Source organism: Ranitomeya imitator, chromosome 2 (assembly GCF_032444005.1).
Source record: "Ranitomeya imitator isolate aRanImi1 chromosome 2, aRanImi1.pri, whole genome shotgun sequence".
Classification (NCBI taxonomy): domain Eukaryota; kingdom Metazoa; phylum Chordata; class Amphibia; order Anura; family Dendrobatidae; genus Ranitomeya; species Ranitomeya imitator.
Genome location: NC_091283.1, coordinates 292,451,687 through 292,470,283, shown reverse-complemented (window position 1 = coordinate 292,470,283; position 18,597 = coordinate 292,451,687). Strand labels below are relative to the sequence as shown.

The following is an 18,597-nucleotide window of genomic DNA, read 5'->3' as shown; positions in this document are numbered from 1 at the left end:
CAGCACATGACGCACACAGCCCCGGCGTGGAGAAAAGCGAGCATTCCGGATAGCTGTCCTCCGCGACTTGTAAGCAGCACATGACGCACACAGCCCCAGCGTGGAGAGCAGCGAGTATTCCGGATAGCTGTCCTCCGTGGCTCGTACGGAGCACATGACGCACACAGCCCCGGCGTGGAGAGCAGTGAGTATTCCGGATAGCTGTCCTCTACAGCTTGTACGCAGCACATGACGCACACAGCCCACAGCCCCGGCATGGAGAGCAGCGAGTATTCCGGATAGCTGTCCTCCACGGCTTGTACGCAGCACATGACGCACACAGCCCCCGCGTGGAGAGCATCGAGTATTCCGGATAGCTGTCCTCCGCGGCTTGTACGCAGCACATGACGCACACAGGCCCAGTGTGGAGAGCAGTGAGTATTCCGGATAGCTGTCCTCCGCGGCTTGTACGCAGCACATGATGCACACAGGCCCAGTGTGGAGAGCAGTGAGTATTCCGGATAGCTGTCCTCCGCGGCTTGTACGCAGCACAAGACGCACACAGGCGCAGTGTGGAGAGCAGCGAGTATTCCGGATAGCTGTCCTCCGCGGCTTGTACGAAGCACATGATGCACACAGCCCCGGCGTGGAGAGCAGCGAGTATTCCGCATAGCTGTCCTCCGCGGCTTGTACGCAGCACATGATGCACACAGGCCCAGTGTGGAGAGCAGCGAGTATTCCGGATAGCTGTCCTCCGCAGCTTGTACGCAGCACATGACGCACACAGGCCCAGTGTGGAGAGCAGTGAGTATTCCGGATAGCTGTCCTCCGCGGCTTGCACGCACCACATGACACACACAGGCCCAGTGTGGAGAGCAGTGAGTATTCCGCATAGCTGTCCTCCGCGGCTTGTACACAGCACATGACGCACACAGGCCCAGTGTGGAGAGCAGAGAGTATTCCGAATAGCTGTCCTCCGCGGCTTGTACGCAGCACATGACGCACACAGCCCCGGCGTGGAGAGCAGCGAGTATTCCGGATAGCTGTCCTCCGCGGCTTGTACGCAGCACATGACGCACACAGCCCCGGCGTGGAGAGCAGCGAGTATTCCGGATAGCTGTCCTCCGCGGCTTGTACGCAGCACATTACGCACACAGTCCCGGCGTGGAGAGCAGTGATTATTCCGGAATGCTGTCCTCCGCGGTTGTACGCAGCACATGACGCACACAGCCCCGGCGTGGAGAGCAGCGAGTATTCCGGATAGCTGTCCTCCGCGACTTGTACGCAGCACATGACGCACACAGACAGGGCGTGGAGAGCAGTGAGTATTCCGGATAGCTGTCCTCTACAGCTTGTACGCAGCACATGACGCACACAGCCCCGGCGTGGAGAGCAGTGAGTATTCCGGATAGCTGTCCTCCGCGGCTTGTACGCAGCACATGACGCACACAGCCCCGGCGTGGAGAGCAGCGAGTATTCCGGATAGCTGTCCTCTACAGCTTGTACGCAGCACATGACGCACACAGCGAGGGCGTGGAGAGCAGCGAGTATTCCGGATAGCTGTCCTGCACGGCTTGTACGCAGCACATTACGCACACAGACAGGGCGTGGAGAGCAGCGAGTATTCCGGATAGCTGTCCTCTACAGCTTGTATGCAGCACATGACGCACACAGCGAGGGCGTGGAGAGCAGCGAGTATTCCGGATAGCTGTCCTGCGCGGCTTGTACGCAGCACATTACGCACACAGACAGGGCGTGGAGAGCAGCGAGTATTCCGGATAGCTGTCCTCTACAGCTTGTATGCAGCACATGACGCACACAGCGAGGGCGTGGAGAGCAGCGAGTATTCCGGATAGCTGTCCTGCGCGGCTTGTACGCAGCACATTACGCACACAGACAGGGCGTGGAGAGCAGCGAGTATTCCAGAGAGCTGTCCTCCGCGGCTTGTACGCAGCACATGACGCACACTTACACACTTTTCCACAGGGCCCCACTTTGTCTAAATCCGGCCGTGCTGGTGACAGACGGGAGACGTCACATTCTGGTGACACTGAACAATCAGCGCGGAGCGGAAATATTTATATTACAAAAAGTGACAATAAAAATGGAAGAATTATAAAACAGACCGGTGATGTCTGCGCCATTATAACCTGCAGCAATTCCAGAGAAACATGAAAAGCCGGAAGAGGAGGCGAGAACGGAGTCTGTGTGAGGAGCTCCAGGAACCAACTCCGCTCTCCACAGCCCTGCTTCCTGCCATCAGCGGCGAGCACTGCGCTAGGCCCCGCCCCTTCCGGTGTCGTCATCTCCTCACAGGAAGCTCCACGCTAGAAGTTCCTTTATCTCCCTCGATTCCTTGTGCTCCGGTGCGCGGCTCTGCAGGTGGAGGTCTGTACAGAGTCCTCGTCATCCTCCATGTGGGTTATTATCCCTCCTCCTTCTATATCGCCTCCATACTCCGCAGCGCTGTACACATTATTATCACACTCACTATAGTCCTTATTCACACCTGCGATTCCTGTCTGTGTCTGCAGTGGTTGCGTTTTCCTCTTTGCCGCCAGACAGTAATATCCTCCCCTGTGTACCGGCCACTGTAATAATTCTCCCTTCTTCCCCCACGTGATAAGATTCCCCTATTCGCCTGCAGGCGGCCATAATTCCTTCTATGAGCCCCTAAATAGCGTTAATGCTGCGCACAGCCCCTCATCAGCCCCCTTACCTGCACAGCACCTCATCATCATCAACCCTCATTCTCCACACCACCCCTCATCAATCCTCCCTTCTCAGCACAGCCCCTCATCATCCCCTCTGTTCCGCACAGACCCTCATCATCAACCCCCATTCCCCACACAGCCCTTCATCAATCCACCCTTCTCCGCACAGCCCCTCATCATCCCCCTTCTCCGCACTACCCCTCATCATCCCCCTTCTCTGCACAGCCCCTCATCATCTCCCCTTCTTCGCACAGCCCCACATCATCCCCCCTTCTCCGCACAGCCCCACATCATCCCCGCTTCTCCGCACAGCTCCTCATCATCCCCCCTTCTCCGCACAGCCCCTCATCACCCCCCCTTCTCCGCACAGCCCCTCATCATCCCCCGTTCTCTGCACAGCCCCTCATCATCCCCCTTTTCCGCATAGCCCCTCATGATCCCCCTTCTCCGCACAGCCCCTTGTAATCTCGCCCCTTCTCCGCATAGCCCCTCATTATCCCCCCTTCTCCACACAGCCCCTCATCATCCCCCCTTCTCCACACAGCCCCTCATCATCCCCCTTCTCCAAACAGCCCCTCATCATCCCCCCTTCTCTGCACAGTCCATCATCATACCCGTTCTCTGCACAGCCCTTCATAATCCCCCATTCTCCGCACAGCCCTTCATCATCCCCCCTACTCTGCACAGCCCCTCATCCCCCTTTCTTTGCACAGCGCCTCATCATCCCCCTTTCTCTGCACAGTGCCTCATCATACTCCCTTCTCCGCACAGCCCTCATCATCCCCCTTCTCCGCACAACCCTCATCATCCCCCTTTTTCCTCACAGCCCCTAATCATGCCCCTTCTCTGTTCAGCTCCTTATGATCTCGCCCCTTCTCCACACAGCCACTCATCATCCCCCCTTCTTCTTCCCCCACATGATAATGTTCCACTATTCACCTGCAGGCGGCCTTAATTCCTTCTATGAGCCTTTAAATAGTATTAGGCTACTTTCACACTAGTGTCGGAATCTCCCCGTCGCAATGCGTCGGGCAGAGATTCCGACGCTAGCGTTTAACGCACTGCACAATGGAGGCAGCGGATGCATTTCTCCGGCGCATCCGCTGCCCCATTGTAAGGTGCGGGGAGGTGGGGGCGGAGTTCCGGCCGCGCATGCGCGGTCGGAAAAAGCGGTCCGTCAGGAGCAAAAAAACGTTACATGTAGCGTTTTTTGCTCCCGACGGTCCGCCAAAGCACGATGCATCCGTCGCACGACGGATGCGACGTGTGGCAATCCATCGCAATGCGTCGTCAATACAAGTCTATGGGGAAAAACGCATCCTGCAAGCACTTTTGCAGGATGCGTTTTGTCTGCAAAACGACGCATTGTGACGGATTGCAGTTAACGCTAGTGTGAAAGTAGCCTTAGTAGCCCTTGTGTTCCCCCATATATCAGTATTGTCACCTGTGTGCCCCCATATATTAGTAATGTCTCCTATGTGCCTCCATATATTAGTAATGAAACCTAGGTGCCCCCGTATATTAGTAATGTCACCTCTGTACCCCATATATTAGTAATGTCATTTTTGTGCCCCATATATTAGTAATGTCACTTGTGTGGCCCCATATATTAGTAATGTCACCTTTGTGCCCTGTATATTAGTAATATCACCTATGTTCCCCCGTATATTAGTAATGTCACCTATGTGTCCCTCGTATATTAGTATTAATTGCTTTAATAGCAGCCTTCACCTCATCTGTATTGTTGTGTCTGGTGTCTCTCAGCTTCCTCTTGACAATACCCATAGTTTCTCTATGGGGAAAGGTCAGGTGAGTTTGCTGGCCAATCAAGCACAGTGACACTGTTGTTTTTAAGCCAGGTATTGGTACTTTTGGCAGTGTTGACGGGTGCCAAGTCCCGCTGGAGAATGAAATTTCCATCTCGAAAAAGCTTGTCGGCAAAGGGAAGCATGAAGTGTTCTAAAATTTCCTGGTAGATGGCTGCGCTGTCTTTGGTCTTGATAAAACACAGTGGACCTACACCAGCAGATGACATGGCTGTTGTTTTTAAACCAGCTATTGGTACTTTTGTCAGTGTGGACAGGTGCCAAGTCCTGCTGGAGATTTAAATTTCCATCTCCAAAAAGCTTGTCGGCAGCGGGAAGTTCTCAAAAATTTCCTGGTAGATGGCTATTCTGACTTCAGTCTTGATAAAACACAGTGGACCTACACCAACAGATGACATGGCTCCCCAAACGTCACTGATTGTGGAAACTTCACACTAGACCTCAAGCAGCTTAGATTGTGACCTCTCCACTCTTCCTCCAGACTCTGGGACCTTGATTTCCAAATGAAGTGCAAAATTTACTGAAAACAACACCTTGGACCACTGATCAACAGTCCAGTTCTTTTTCGCCTTTGCCCAGGTAAGACGAATCTGGTAGTGATGAGCGAGTATACTTGTTACTCGAGACTTCCCGAGCATGCTCGGGTGGTCTCGGAGTATTTGGGTGTGCTCGGAGATTTAGTTTCTGTCTCCGTAGCTGCATGATTTGCGGCTGCTAGACAGTCTGAATACATGTGGGGATTCCCTAACAAACAGGCAACCTCCACATGTATTCAGGCTGGCTAGCAGCCGCAAATAATGCTGCTACTGATACAGAAACTAAATCTACGAGCACGTCCAAATACTCGGAGATCACCCGAACATGCTCGGGAAATCTCGAGTAACGAGTATACTCGCTCATCACTAGCTTCTGGCATTGTCTATTGGTCATAAGTGGCTTGACACAAGGAATGCGACACTTGTAGCCCATGTCCTGGATACCTCTGTATGTGGTGGATCTTGAATTAATGACTCTAGCAGCAGTCCACTCCTTGTGAGTCTCCCCCAAATTTTTGAATGGCCTTTTCATAACAATCCTTTCAAAGCTGCAGTAATCCCAGTTGCTTGTGCACCTTTTTCTACCACACTTTTTCCTTCTACTCAACTTTCCATTAATATGCTTGGATACAGCGCTCTGTGAGCAGCCAGCTTCTTTAGCAATGACCTTTTGTGGCTTGCCCTCCTTGGGGAGTGTGTCTGTATCTGCCTTCTGGACATCTGTCAAGTCATCAGTCTTCCCAATGATTGTGGAACCTACTGAAACAGACTAAGGGAACTTTTTAAAGGGAACCTGTCACCCCCAAAATCGAAGGTGAGCTAAGCCCTCCGGCATCAGGGGCTTATCTACATTCTGTAATGCTGTAATAAGCCCCCGATGTATCCTGAAAGATGAGAAAAAGAGGTTAGATTATTCTCTCCCAGGGGCGGTACCGGTTCTGTTTTGGTCTGATGGGCGTCGCGGTCCAGGGCCTCCCATCTTCTTACGATGACGTCCTCTTCTTGTTTTCACGCTGCAGCTCTGGCGCAGGTGTTCTTTGTCTGCCCTGTTGAGGGCAGAGCAAAGTACTGCAGTGCGCAGGCGCCGGGCTTCTCTGACCTTTCCCGGTGCAGCATTACTAAATGCTGTAGATAAGCCCCTGATGCCGGTGGGCTTACCTCACCTTCAATTTTGGGGGTGACAGGTTCCCTTTACATGCTTAGTAAGCCTTTGCAGGTGTTTTTTGTTATATATTATGATTGACTGGGATAATGACTTTTGTGTTTTTATTGGTTGGAAGCCATAATCATCAACATTAGCAGAAATTAACACTTGAAATAGACCACTCTGTAATGACTATATAATATGAGTTTCACTTTTTGCATTGAAGAGCTGAAATAAATTTAACTTTTTGATGATATTCTAATTTTGTGAGCTGCACCTGTAGGTGACATTACTAATATATGGGGGCACATAGGTGACATTACAATTATTTTTTATTTTTTCTTATTGAGGTTGGGGCCCAATTTCAGCTATTGCTGTGGGATCTGTGATTTCTATATATAATAAAGTTGTTATGGACGTGACGTAACTAACATTGTGCAATGACTCTGTTTTCCCTATAGTGATGGATATTTCTGGTTGTTAAAACTGTTTTTTTTTTTCACTTTAAATATTTTTTAAACCTTTTTTAAGCCCCTATGATTAGTGCGATCATATAAAATCCAAGCTCCGGTGATGCACTGTACTGCTGTAGTGCCGTGTATCATCACTGCCTGTCAAGTGTAATACTAACAGCCCCATATATATGAGATAACTGTTGGCTGAACGGTCATTTGGCAGACGGATATCTCTCCCGACTCCCCCATACACACAAATATTCCAGCTTTCCTGTGGTCTGTATGAGAGAGTCGCCCCCAGACTCCTATAGCGGAGGATTATCTACAGGATGAACAAATGGATTAGCCTCTGAAATTCAGGATGCCAGATCCTTCTCTGCCCTGACATCATCTATTGGGAGGCCCCAAAATACATTATATTGTCGCCCAAACACCCCAAATCAGTGCATTCATGTAACTTTAGTCCAATGTGTATGGGGGCGATGAAAGGTAACTTATTGGATGCTGCCTCTGGCCCGGCCTAATAGACCTTCATACATTGCAGACCCAGACAGGCAGACACCATTATTAAGCAGTGTTGTAACGTGGCACTACTGTTATGGTGGTCAAGGAGGGTCCCAAACCAAATATTGTGATAAAGAAACTTGGCACTCAACTTTTGAAGATACGAGGTAATTTTAATGCAGTCAAAACTGTAGAACAGTATCCAGACGTTTCGGTCAAACAGTGACCTTCATCAGTGTACTAACAATGGAAAGAAAGAATGCAAAGGAAATAAATAATGAAATTTAAACAAAATAAAAAATACCAATAAAGAGCATAAGGAAAACTGTGTGATCTTGTAAGTCATACGGAGAGTGGTAATCCCTCAAAACCTGAAATATCTCAATAACAGAGTGATAAACATAGAATAATCCTCCATATTTATATCTGGAGAACACACGTTATTCTGAGGAGGAAGTAGTACAGTAAAGAACCTACCCGACTGCTGTTTGGTTCGGTGTATTAAGGGGAATGAGACACCGTGTCTCTACATCCTGTTAAACAAATAAGGTGGTGTAAGAGGCAGATTGATTTTATTAGGAGTGATTATTCTGAGAAACCCACTTATTATTACTGGCTTCACAGAATTAGGTGACCGTTTGTGTTTTTTGAGAATAGGATGTGATCTACGATATAATAGAGAGAATTAATGATATGATCTAATTATATGTTGGGTAAGGAATATGACCATACCTATAAGTCAGAGAGGCACTGTATGCAGTGGGGTTCCCGCCGTATTTCCTATGGTAAATTGCTTCTGTAATGCACAAATAGTGAGTGACCGATGTGGCTAAGACTGAGGTATGAGTTGAGGTTGATTGTATGATCTTAAAAAAAGTGTATCCGTACCTTTAAGTCAGAGAGGCGCTGTGTGCCATGGAGCATCCGCTGTGCTGCCTGTTACAAGGTGTATTTGTGATATAAAGATAAGGTAAGTAACTGACGTGTCCCCATTAATGATGTAGTGCTGGTGTCAGAGGTTCAGAACATACCGGTTTTAGTAGAGGAGCGTGGTGTAACGCAATATCCGCTACTTGTTGTGGACACATGTATGTCAGGAAGTGACCGTTACATCGGCGAGGGGCGGGGATAACCTTCATGTGGTACCTATCACGTAGGGAGGCTAAAACGGAAGTGAGGTAATCCGATTGCGTCACTGTGTTCCAATGGGCGGAAGTGCGCAGTTAGTGCGTTGCACAGGTATGGATTCGGCCACATATGCGTTCCAGAGCCCAATTTGGATGCGTTTCACTTTGAATGAAAAAATGGGTTACAGGCAGGTTCTACTCAGTGGAGTTGTGTCAGTCGAGCAGGAGAGGTGGGAAAATATGGAGATGGGGAAATCCAGAGGGAAAAGGCCATGGAACAGGAGAGTTCGTTCAATATAAGCGACTCTGTAAGGCTAGTTTCACACTAGCGTTTATCCGGGCTGCGGACTTCCTCCGTGAAGCCCCGCCCACTGCTGCGCCTCTTCGTTCACCTCCACCTACGGCTGCATGTGGCGTGCGCACCCTATCTTTAACATTGGGTTTTCAGGCCATGCTGCTGTATGCGTCATTTTGACTGTGCGCCAAACGCAACATGTTGCATTTTCGTGCAGATGCCGCATCGTCAAAACGATGCATGCGGCGGCATCCGCATACAGCAGCATGGCCTGCATACCCAATGTTAAAGATAGGGTGCACACGCCGCATGCAGCCGTAGGCGGAGCTAAATGAAGAGGCGGGGCTTCACAGAGGAAGTCCACATCCCTCTGCAGCCCAGATAAACGATAGTGTGAAACTAGCCTAAAAAGGAGGACTTACAGAATTAGTGAATGCAAGGATCCAGATTCATCAAAAAGAAGAGGTAACTCAGAACGGGTAAACATCAATATATCCATACCTATAACATCATGACATAGGCATAAAAGAGTATGTACAGTGAATATACAGTATAATGGGTACAGAAACACATAATGGCAATTCATATAAAGGAAAGTAAATCATATTCCCTATTAAAACCCTTTCGAGAAAGGGTTTGTAGCTCATGGATCCAAAATGCCTCCTTTTATTTCAGGATGCGTACGCTATCACACCCACATCTGGGGGGTGGCGTACATGCTCGATGACCTGAAATCTTAATTGTGAGACATTATGCCCTTCTATCTTTGACAGGTTGTGACGTTTCTTCTATATATAGTAGGCCACATGGACATTTAATTAAGTAAATCACAAAAGATGTGTCACAGGTAGAGGAATCTTTAATGGCGTATCTCTTGCCAGAGTGTGGATTGTGAATGACATTACCCTTAAGACCGTTGTTGCATTGATTGCATTGCATGCAGGGAATGTGCCAGTTTTGGGTTCTGGAGGAACATACATAGGTATGTACAAATGGTGTACGACTCATAGTTGTAGATCTTATAGTATTTGTGGAGTTCGTTGAGGTGTTTAGTGAGGAGGGTAACCGCGTTCTCCAATTTATGGTGCATTTCATTTTGTCTGAGTGTAGCGTGGCATCAGATACAATCCTTTGAACACGTTTGAACTGTGATTTTGGAATTGATCTTTTGACAGATGGTGGATGAAGACTCTGAAAATGTAAAGCTATCCCTGTCAGTTTGTTTGGTGTATAGGTCAGTGTCCAAGAAATATACTTGATATTCATCTTTAGTCATTGTGAAATTTAGGCCAGGCCAGAGGGTATTCAATTCATGAAAGACAAAATCGAGGGTTTCTGATGTACAGTTCCAAACGCAGAAAATGTTGTCTATGTACCTTTTCCAGACAATGAGGTGTGATTGAAATAGTGAGTTAGGAAAGACGCATTTAGTCTCAAATTCAACCATGTAGCAATTTGCGTAAGAAGGCGCTATATTTGAGCCCATTGCTGTTCCTTTAATTTGTAAGTAGAACGAGTCTTGGAATATAAAATGATTCTTAAAGTGAACCTGTCAGCAGTTTTGGCCACTATAAGATGCAGCCACTGCCTTTCAGGGCTTATCTACAGCATTCAGTAATACTGTAGATAAGCCCCAAATCCGAGTTGCGAGATAAGAAAAATAAGTTTTATTATACTCACCGGGGGGCGGTCCGGCCCGATGGGTGTTGCAAGTCCGGGTCCGGCGCCTCCCATCTTCTTGCGATGCCGCACTCCTGCTTGGTCGTCGCTCCCTAGCATCGCGCTCCTGCGCAGGCCTTCTTATCTCCCACATTGGTCACTCACTATCTGTGCATTACAGATGCAATTTACCATAGGAAATACGGCGGGTACCTCACTGCATACAGTGCCTCTCTGACTTATAGGTATGGTCATATTCCTTACCTAACATATGAGATCATATCATTAATTCTCTCTATTATATCGTAGACCACATCCTTTTCTCTAGAAAAACAAACGGTCACCTAATTCTGTGAAGTTAGTAATAATAGGTGGGTGTCTCAGAATAATCACTCCTAATAAAATCAATCTGCCACTTACACCACCTTACTTGTTTAACAGGATGCCGAGAGACGGTGTCTCATTCCCCTTAATTAATACACCGTACCAAACAGCAGTCGGGTATGTTCTTTACTATACTACTTCCTCCTCAGAATAACGTGTTCTCCAGATATAAATATGGAGGATTGTTCTATGTTTATCACTCTATTATTGAGATGTTTGAGGGATTACCACTCTCCGTGTGACTTACAAGATCACACATTTTTTCTTATGCTCTTTATTGGTATTTTTATTTTGTGTGTGAGATCATTATTTATTTCGTTTGCATTCTTTGTTTCCATTGTTAATACACTGATGAAGGTCACTGTTTGACCGAAACATCTGGATACTGTAGTACAGTTTTGACTGCATTAAAATTTCATCATATCTTCAAAGGCTGGGTTCACATTACGTTAGTGGCGTCCGTTAGACGGACTACGTTACACCACGGCATAAACGCGGTGTAACGTAGTCCGTTAAGGCCTCCATTAACTCCTATGTCGGACGCATCGCTAGCGCACGCCCACAATGGGCGTGCACTAGGGATGTGCCGTCATTGAGTGACGGACCCTGAGACGCGGGCTGCAACGTTTCCGGGTTCGTCACTGCTAGCGCGATGGAGAATGTCGGCACTTGCGTCAGCAGTTCGTTCACGTATGCGTTGAACGGGCTGCTGTTTAATGCAATGCGAACCCGGCCAAAAGTTGTGCCAAGTTTCTTTATCACAGACACCATTATTTGGCATGTAAGTATCGTAGTAACTAGGCCGCCCCATACTATCGAGTACTTGGGGGCGGGGGGCATTCAGCTGAACTCTGTCACACATTTTCTTAGATGCCATGTTTGCAAGCAAGTGGTTAAACTGCAAGGGTGTTTGTTGCAGCAGCACATGTGCCGTCCCTGTGGTGCACATAGATGTTAAATAAAGATGTTAAAGATGTTCTGGGACCCAAAAGAGTTAAATAAAAATTTTAACAGTTGTTTATTGTGTGAAAAAATAAAACTTGTCTTCTCCTTTTTCCATGTTTTTTATTTTTGCAAAAATTGGTGGAGCCAGTTTTCTTTAGAAACATTTTAATGTATGTTATTTTTTTGGTGTTTTCCTTGTAATATAGGAAAGCCTAAGGCCAGAAATAAACCCCATAAAACACTGTACATGAAGACGTTGGGATTAGATAATTTCTGTCCACGGTGTTTGTAGACACAAAAAAGCTTTTATAAAAGCCTCAAACTTCTGTGTGTGAATCAGACCTGAGATCTAACGTGATAGAAGATTACAGTGCGGGGAAGACGGGAAACCTTCATATAGACGGCCGGTGGTGATGGAGTCAGTGACGGACTCCGGCCAAGTATGTTTCTAGAGCCGTAGTAGAAGATGACGATGTCGTCCTCATCATGAAGTAGTTATTTCTCCTGTCACGTGTAATGAATATCTCCTGCAGTATTGCTAATGCCGATTCCAGTGTCGGTAAATGAGACGAGAATTAGCGTTATGGAAGATGAGTCTATGAGAAACGTATTCAGCTGCCGACTCCGAGGAAGAAAATGCTTGTTGTCTGTGGCCTAAAATATATAGGTTTTATTAGTAGAAGTAGAGAAGAAAACTAAATACTGTAAAATAATAAATCTCATGTGTTTCCCTTATTATCAACAGTAATTGCATTATTACACAGGATTTTTATGATGTTACATCGGCTCATCTTCTTCTCATTCAGATCTCTACCTTATCGGATCCTCTCAGTGAAGTTCTTCCAGAAAAGAAAATTGTCCTGATTTACCCATCAAAGATGGATATGGACAGAGACAAGATGGCGGAGAGGATATTACACCTCAACCTAGAGATCCTCTTACGGCTTACTGGAGAGGTGAGAGACGCTGATGATGTCACATTACATCATTGTCTATGGAAGTAACAGATAGACAGAACTGGAGAGGTGAGGACTCTGGACATGTCTGTAGTGAGATTAATTAATGTGTCTCTCCATTACCAGGATTACACAGTAGTGAAGAAGACCTCCATTGAGCGCTGTCACGACCCTGTGTCTGAGGGATGCGGAAGTTCCCTAAGCCCAATCACGGTACTTCCACCTTACCCCGTGATACATGAGGACATCAATCGCCAGAAGATCCTTGAACTCATCTACAAGATGACTGAGCTGCTGACTGGAGAGGTGACACTGCTAGGAATGTTGGGACATTACACCGTAACACTATGAAAAGATTGAGGGAATGACAGTATCATTGTATGTGTCAGGTTCCTGTAAGGTGTCAGGATGTCGCTGTCTATTTCTCCATGGAGGAGTGGGAGTATTTAGAAGGACACAAAGATCTGTACAAGAACGTCATAATAGACGTTCCCCAGCCCCTCACATCACCAGGTAATAGACAGGACTAAATACATACGGCCTATAATTATCCGTAAAGAATGAATTCAACCCCTGTATGTGTTTCCTCCAGATCTATCCAGTAAGAGGACAACACCAGAGAGATGTCCCCATCCTCTTCTTCCACAGGACTGTAACCAAGAAGATCCCAATGTTCCTCAGGATCATCAGGTAGATGGAGAGAAGGTGTCATGAGATCTCCCCTATGATGTGTAGACGGCTGTGAAGGTCTTGTGCTCAGTCTTATTTTATTCACGTGTATTGCCGTATTTTTAGGAATATAAGACTCAATTTTTTCTCCCAAATTCGGGGGGAAAATGGGGGTGCGTCTTATAATGCTTATATACTTTACCAGCCGCGATGGAGCAGGGTCCCAGGGTCGTGGCTGGAGGAGGAAAGAGTGGAGTGTTGCTGCAGGCCACAGGGGGTGTTTGGATATGTGGCGCGCTGCTGCTGGTGGTGTCCGGTGCTGTGAGTGATGTCCGCTGCTGCACAGGCTCTGCCGACATTTTGTGAAAGGCCAGAGCCCCCGGAGTTCAATGGTTTCCTATGCGTGGATTCCGGGAAAATGGCTGCCGGTGCGGCGCATGCGATTGTTGGGAAATATGAGTAATTTCATAATGTTCTAAGTCCACCTCCGGCACTGCCTGTAGCCTTACACCCAGTTGGTTTGTGCATTGTACTTCTGTATGTGAACCTGCAGAGACACCACTGCAAAACTTCCACCCCCTCTTCCTCTACACTGTGTAATTCTATCCACTCTTTCCCCTTCCTTCCTCCAGCAACTGGTCATTACCCAGATCAGTTCAGAGCGGATTCTCCATCCAAAATTAAAAATGTCCTTTGTCTATTCAAACTTCAATTTAATAACACACACTAATCATACAGACAGGAAAAATATACAGTATTTCCAGAATCTGTACAATTTAGGCTATACTCAGCAACTTTTTGCAGCCTGGGCGTCCATCAGAAGGCAGGAAATGGTTTCTGCCCCCAGTGACACGCAGTCCTGTCATGTTTGGTCTGAAACAAAAGATAATTTCTTGAGAAAATATAATACCCCTGTCGTCACTCAGTGAGCTTCCCATCCAGAGTTATGGCAAGGAGAAGTTTTTAATCACTGTTCAAAAAGGAGCATACATTCTCTAACTCATCCCACCAAGTGAGGTCAGCAAGAGAAAAGCATAAAGCCCAGACGCTCAATCAGGGAGGTGTCAGATGCCTGGAGAACCAGTTACACAATGCTGTGCTGAAAGACCCTTTGCCATGGGAAGGCTCTCCTCCCCTTTATCAACATGTCATATCTGTGACTGACATACAGTCAATTTCTTATGTTAATCCCTTTTATTCGTAACTGTGTGTACATACTGTATTTTGTCTCCTCTTGCAATATCTTTTGTATTTTTGTAAACACTGCCTATATTTTCTGGAGTAAACTTATAAATTTAATAGCTTCATTTTCGTTGCTCTCTGATCAAACCGACATATACTCCTTTCCAAATTACGCTACCTGCGAGTTGGTTCCTGACCCGATATAGGCTTTAGTATCAAATGAGGAACTGGTGGCAGCAAAGTGTCCTGGTGGTATTGAGAAACCCTGGTAGTGACATATCGGAGGTACTTTATGTGTGTATTTCCTGCCTGAGACTGGTGATATATATACCGCCTTCACTGCAGAGTGCCTGATAGCCAGAACGCGACAAGGCAGCCTTTCCGGCAACTACTTATCTTAGGTGCAGTTCCCTGACTGAACTGAGGGTAAGGGGGTGCCTAACCAGAACTGAAAATGGAAGCAAAACTTGTGTAGGGTTATATAACCCATAACTTAACATATAAATAATACATTTGCGACAACGGGTGTGTCACGGGGCTACCGCGACAGAGAGGTTCCAGAGAACTGCAGCTCTCTGGGTCTCATTCACACACACAGTGAACAGAAGCTCTTCACCTATATTCTGACCTGGCTGCTTTGTGCCAGCAGTGCAGGAGTTAACCTTATTGCTGAGTTGCTGAGAGCTGGGTCTCTCTCAGCTGAAGTGGATTTTGTAATCTGATCCTCTATATAGACCCAGTCCTGACTTCAAGCTATTGTCAGTGATCAGTTCTACTGCCTGGCTTGGAGATTGAAGGAGCGTAGTGTTGGTGTTGGAGGTTTATTTACAGAGATTGGTGTCTGCGGTTTTGATTGCATGTTTAACCTGTTTTCCTTCCTAGTTTATTCCTTCTCTTCCCTTCTCTGTGTTTCCTCTGTGGTTGTGTGAGCATTTGGTGAGTTTGAGACTTTTAGTTACCTTGTCTGTATACCCTGTTATTTGTTGTATTATTACACTGGTGCAGTCCACCTCCTTTGGGGGAGAGGGGGTCACTGATAGGGCCTGCACAGGAGACAGGGATACGCTGGCGGCTCGGGCCTCCTAACCATCATAGGTACCCCCGAGATAAGGGAAAGCCAGGGCCCCAATAAAGTGGTAGGGACAGGTATGGGTCCCAATATGCTGTCCTGCCCCTTTAACGCCACTTACGGCGTGACAGGGTGACAACACACTCCCTCCTCAAATCCCTGACAGCGCAGGGATCTTGATGAGATCTCCTGAGATCTTGATGATGAGATCTCCAACTGTGCATGCGCCGGCCCCGGCAGCCATTTTCCCGGAGTTCACCGCATATTAAACCATGGAACTGTGTGGGCTCTGGCCTTTCACAAAATGACGGCAGAGCCCCTGCAGCAGCGGACACCACCCACAGCACCGGACATCTGCAGAGGCACACCGCACATCCGAACACTCCCTAGTCCCATCCTGCAGGAACGCTCCACTCTTGCCTCCTCCAGCAGCGACCCTGGGACAACGCTTCACCGCAGCTGCCACCCCCAGTAAGCAAAAAGACACATGTACAGTGCCTTGCGAAAGTATTCGGCTCACTTGAACTTTTCAACCTTTTCCCACATATCATGCTTCAAACATAAAGATACCAAATGTAAATTTTTGGTGAAGACTCAACAAGTGGAACACAATTGTGAAGTTGAATGAAATTTATTGGTTGTTTTACATTTTTGTGGAAATTCAAAAACTGAAAAGTGGGGCGTGCATTCGGCCCATTTACTTTTAGTGCAGCAAACTCACTCCAGAAGTTCATTGTGGATCTCTGAATGATCCAATGTTGTCCTAAATGCCTAATGATGATAATTATAATCCACCTGTGTGTAATCACGTCTCCGTATAAATGCACCTGCTCTGTGATAGTTTCAGGTTTCTGTTTGAAGCACAGAGACCATCATGAAGACCAAGAAACACAACAGGCAGATCCGTGATACTGTTGTGGAGAAGTTCAAAGCTGGATTTGGATACGAAATGATTTCGAAAACTTTAAACATTCCAAGGAGCACTGTGCAAGCAATCATATTGAAATGGAAGGAGTATCATACCACTGCAAATCTACCAAGACCCGGCCGTCCCTCTAAACTTTCATCTCAAACAAGGAGAAGACTGATCAGAGATGCAGCCAAGAGGCCCATGATCACTCTGGATGAACTGTAGAGATCTACAGCTGAGGTGGGACAGTCTGTCCACAGGAAAACAATCAGTCATACACCTCACAAATCTTGCCTTTATGGAAGAGGGGCAAGAAGAAAGCCATTTCTCAAAGATATCCATAAAAAGTGTTGTTTAAAGTTTGCAACAAGCCACCTGGGAGACACAGCAAACATATGGAAGAAGGTGCTCTGGTCAGATGAAATCAAAATCGAACTATTCCTATCGCCATGACAGCACCCACAACGAGAGAAGGATCTGCCCACCATCAGGACAGGAACCTACAGGTTAAAAAGGGGCCGTCCCCCTCACCTCTCCAGTTTGGGTTCCTGTCCGACACGGGACCTTGCAGGTTAAAGAAGCTGCGGCTTACCCGGGTCCATCCAGCGGTGCGGTGTCTGCGGGAACGGCAGAGACGGGGGCACTGGAAGCAGCTTCGGGGGTGTACTGCTCGCCGACCCCCGCTCGTCTGGGCAGAAGGAGGACGCGAGCTCAGGGGCCGGGGAATGCCACCCTGGGTCGCGTGAGCGTGGATCTACTCAGTGTTTATCCGGATACAAGCGCTCGTGAACTGGAAGTGGATGCAAGTACTTCCGGGGTAGGTCGGGAGGAGGCGCGCGGCAAAATGGTTTAAAATACAGCCGCAGATGGTGAATGGTGTGCGGTAAGATGTCCTCGATAGGAGACGCAGAGCACCTTCAGGCAGAGGTGCCAGAGCAGAGCAGGAAGAGCGGTAGTAGCCGCTCAAGAAGGAGCAGCGTGTTATACGGGGACGGCAGAGTTCCAACACCCCAGCTTCATGTGGCAATTCACCTCCTCTGGAACCGGTACTCCATTGATCAGCCTTTGGTGAGTGTGTGATCTACACCTAGTAGCTGATTTGTTCCGTTTTTTCGGTGTTTTGTTATAGTTTAAAAAGACATCAAAGACCAAACACAGACAGTGTGCGTTATGCACAGTACTTTTGCCAGACAGTTATTTTAAAAAGCTGTGTCAGGCATGTATTTGCCGTACTTTAGAGGAAGAGGCTCCTCTCCGTACATCGGATTTAAGAGCATTTAGCAGGGAAGAAATCAAATGTTCCCTTAAAACTAGACGGCATGAAAAGCCTTGTATTGACTTGTCTGATTCCAGCCCATCTTTGCAGGAGGGTGAATGTTCAGACTCTTCGTCGCCATCCTCCTCGGATGAGGAGGGAAGGCCATGTTTTTCTATAGAAAACATGGATACATTAGTTAAGGCAGTTCGCACGACCATGGGGGTCGCGGAGAATAAAGAACCCAGATCTACTCAGGATATTGTGTTTGCAGGGTTATGTAAAATAAATCGCAGATCTTTCCCGGTAGTAGACACGGTGAAAGATCTTGTCAGACGTGAGTGGGACAAACAGGATAAGGGGTTTTTACCATCAGCCGCAAAAAGGAGATACCCCTTTGATGATGAACTCTTGTCTCAATGGGTAAAGGTCCCTAAAGTGGACGCAGCTGTGGCTTCAACATCAAAGTCAGCCACTCTACCATTGGAAGACATAGGCCTTAAAGACCCATCTGACAGGAAAGCAGACATGTGCGATTGCAAGCACCTGTGCGGCCAGATCTATTATGGTCTGGGTAAGTCAGCTGGAGGATCAACTTAAAGCCAAAATTCCTAGAGTTGCTAGACTCTCTATCCCAGATCCGTGAAGGAGTAGCATACTTGGCGGATGCTTCGGAAGACTCTTTGAAGTTAGCAGCCAGATCCGCAGGTCTTTCAAATGCTGCCCGGCGAGCACTCTGGCTGAAAATTTGGAAAGGTGATGCTCAAGCCAGAGCAAAATTGTGTACTATTCCATGCAGGGGTGAGAACTTATTTGGCCCTGTGCTGGATGATATCCTTGCGAAGGCAGAGTATAGGAAGAAAGGATTTCCTAAGGTATTTAATCCTGCTTTCAGAAATGCCTTCAGAAGATGAATACCTTTCTGAAGACCTCAATCGGAGCGGGATTAGGAGTTGGCGGAGCAGAAGAAAAGAGGTGCATACTTTGG

General features: G+C 47.4%; 1 protein-coding gene across 1 annotated transcript in view; it reads left to right on the top strand.

Moving 5' to 3' along the window:
• The first annotated feature begins 2,311 nt into the window (after positions 1-2,311).
• The window catches only part of LOC138663261 (zinc finger protein 585A-like), a 96,389-nt gene continuing 80,103 nt past the window's right edge, over positions 2,312-18,597 (top strand). The window contains exons 1-6 of the mRNA XM_069749433.1: positions 2,312-2,396; positions 5,001-5,098; positions 12,375-12,524; positions 12,651-12,830; positions 12,914-13,037; positions 13,117-13,214. Coding sequence (XP_069605534.1) covers positions 12,447-12,524; positions 12,651-12,830; positions 12,914-13,037; positions 13,117-13,214 — 480 coding nt within the window. The 5' untranslated portion in view covers positions 2,312-2,396; positions 5,001-5,098; positions 12,375-12,446. The remainder of the gene's footprint in view (positions 2,397-5,000; positions 5,099-12,374; positions 12,525-12,650; positions 12,831-12,913; positions 13,038-13,116; positions 13,215-18,597) is intronic.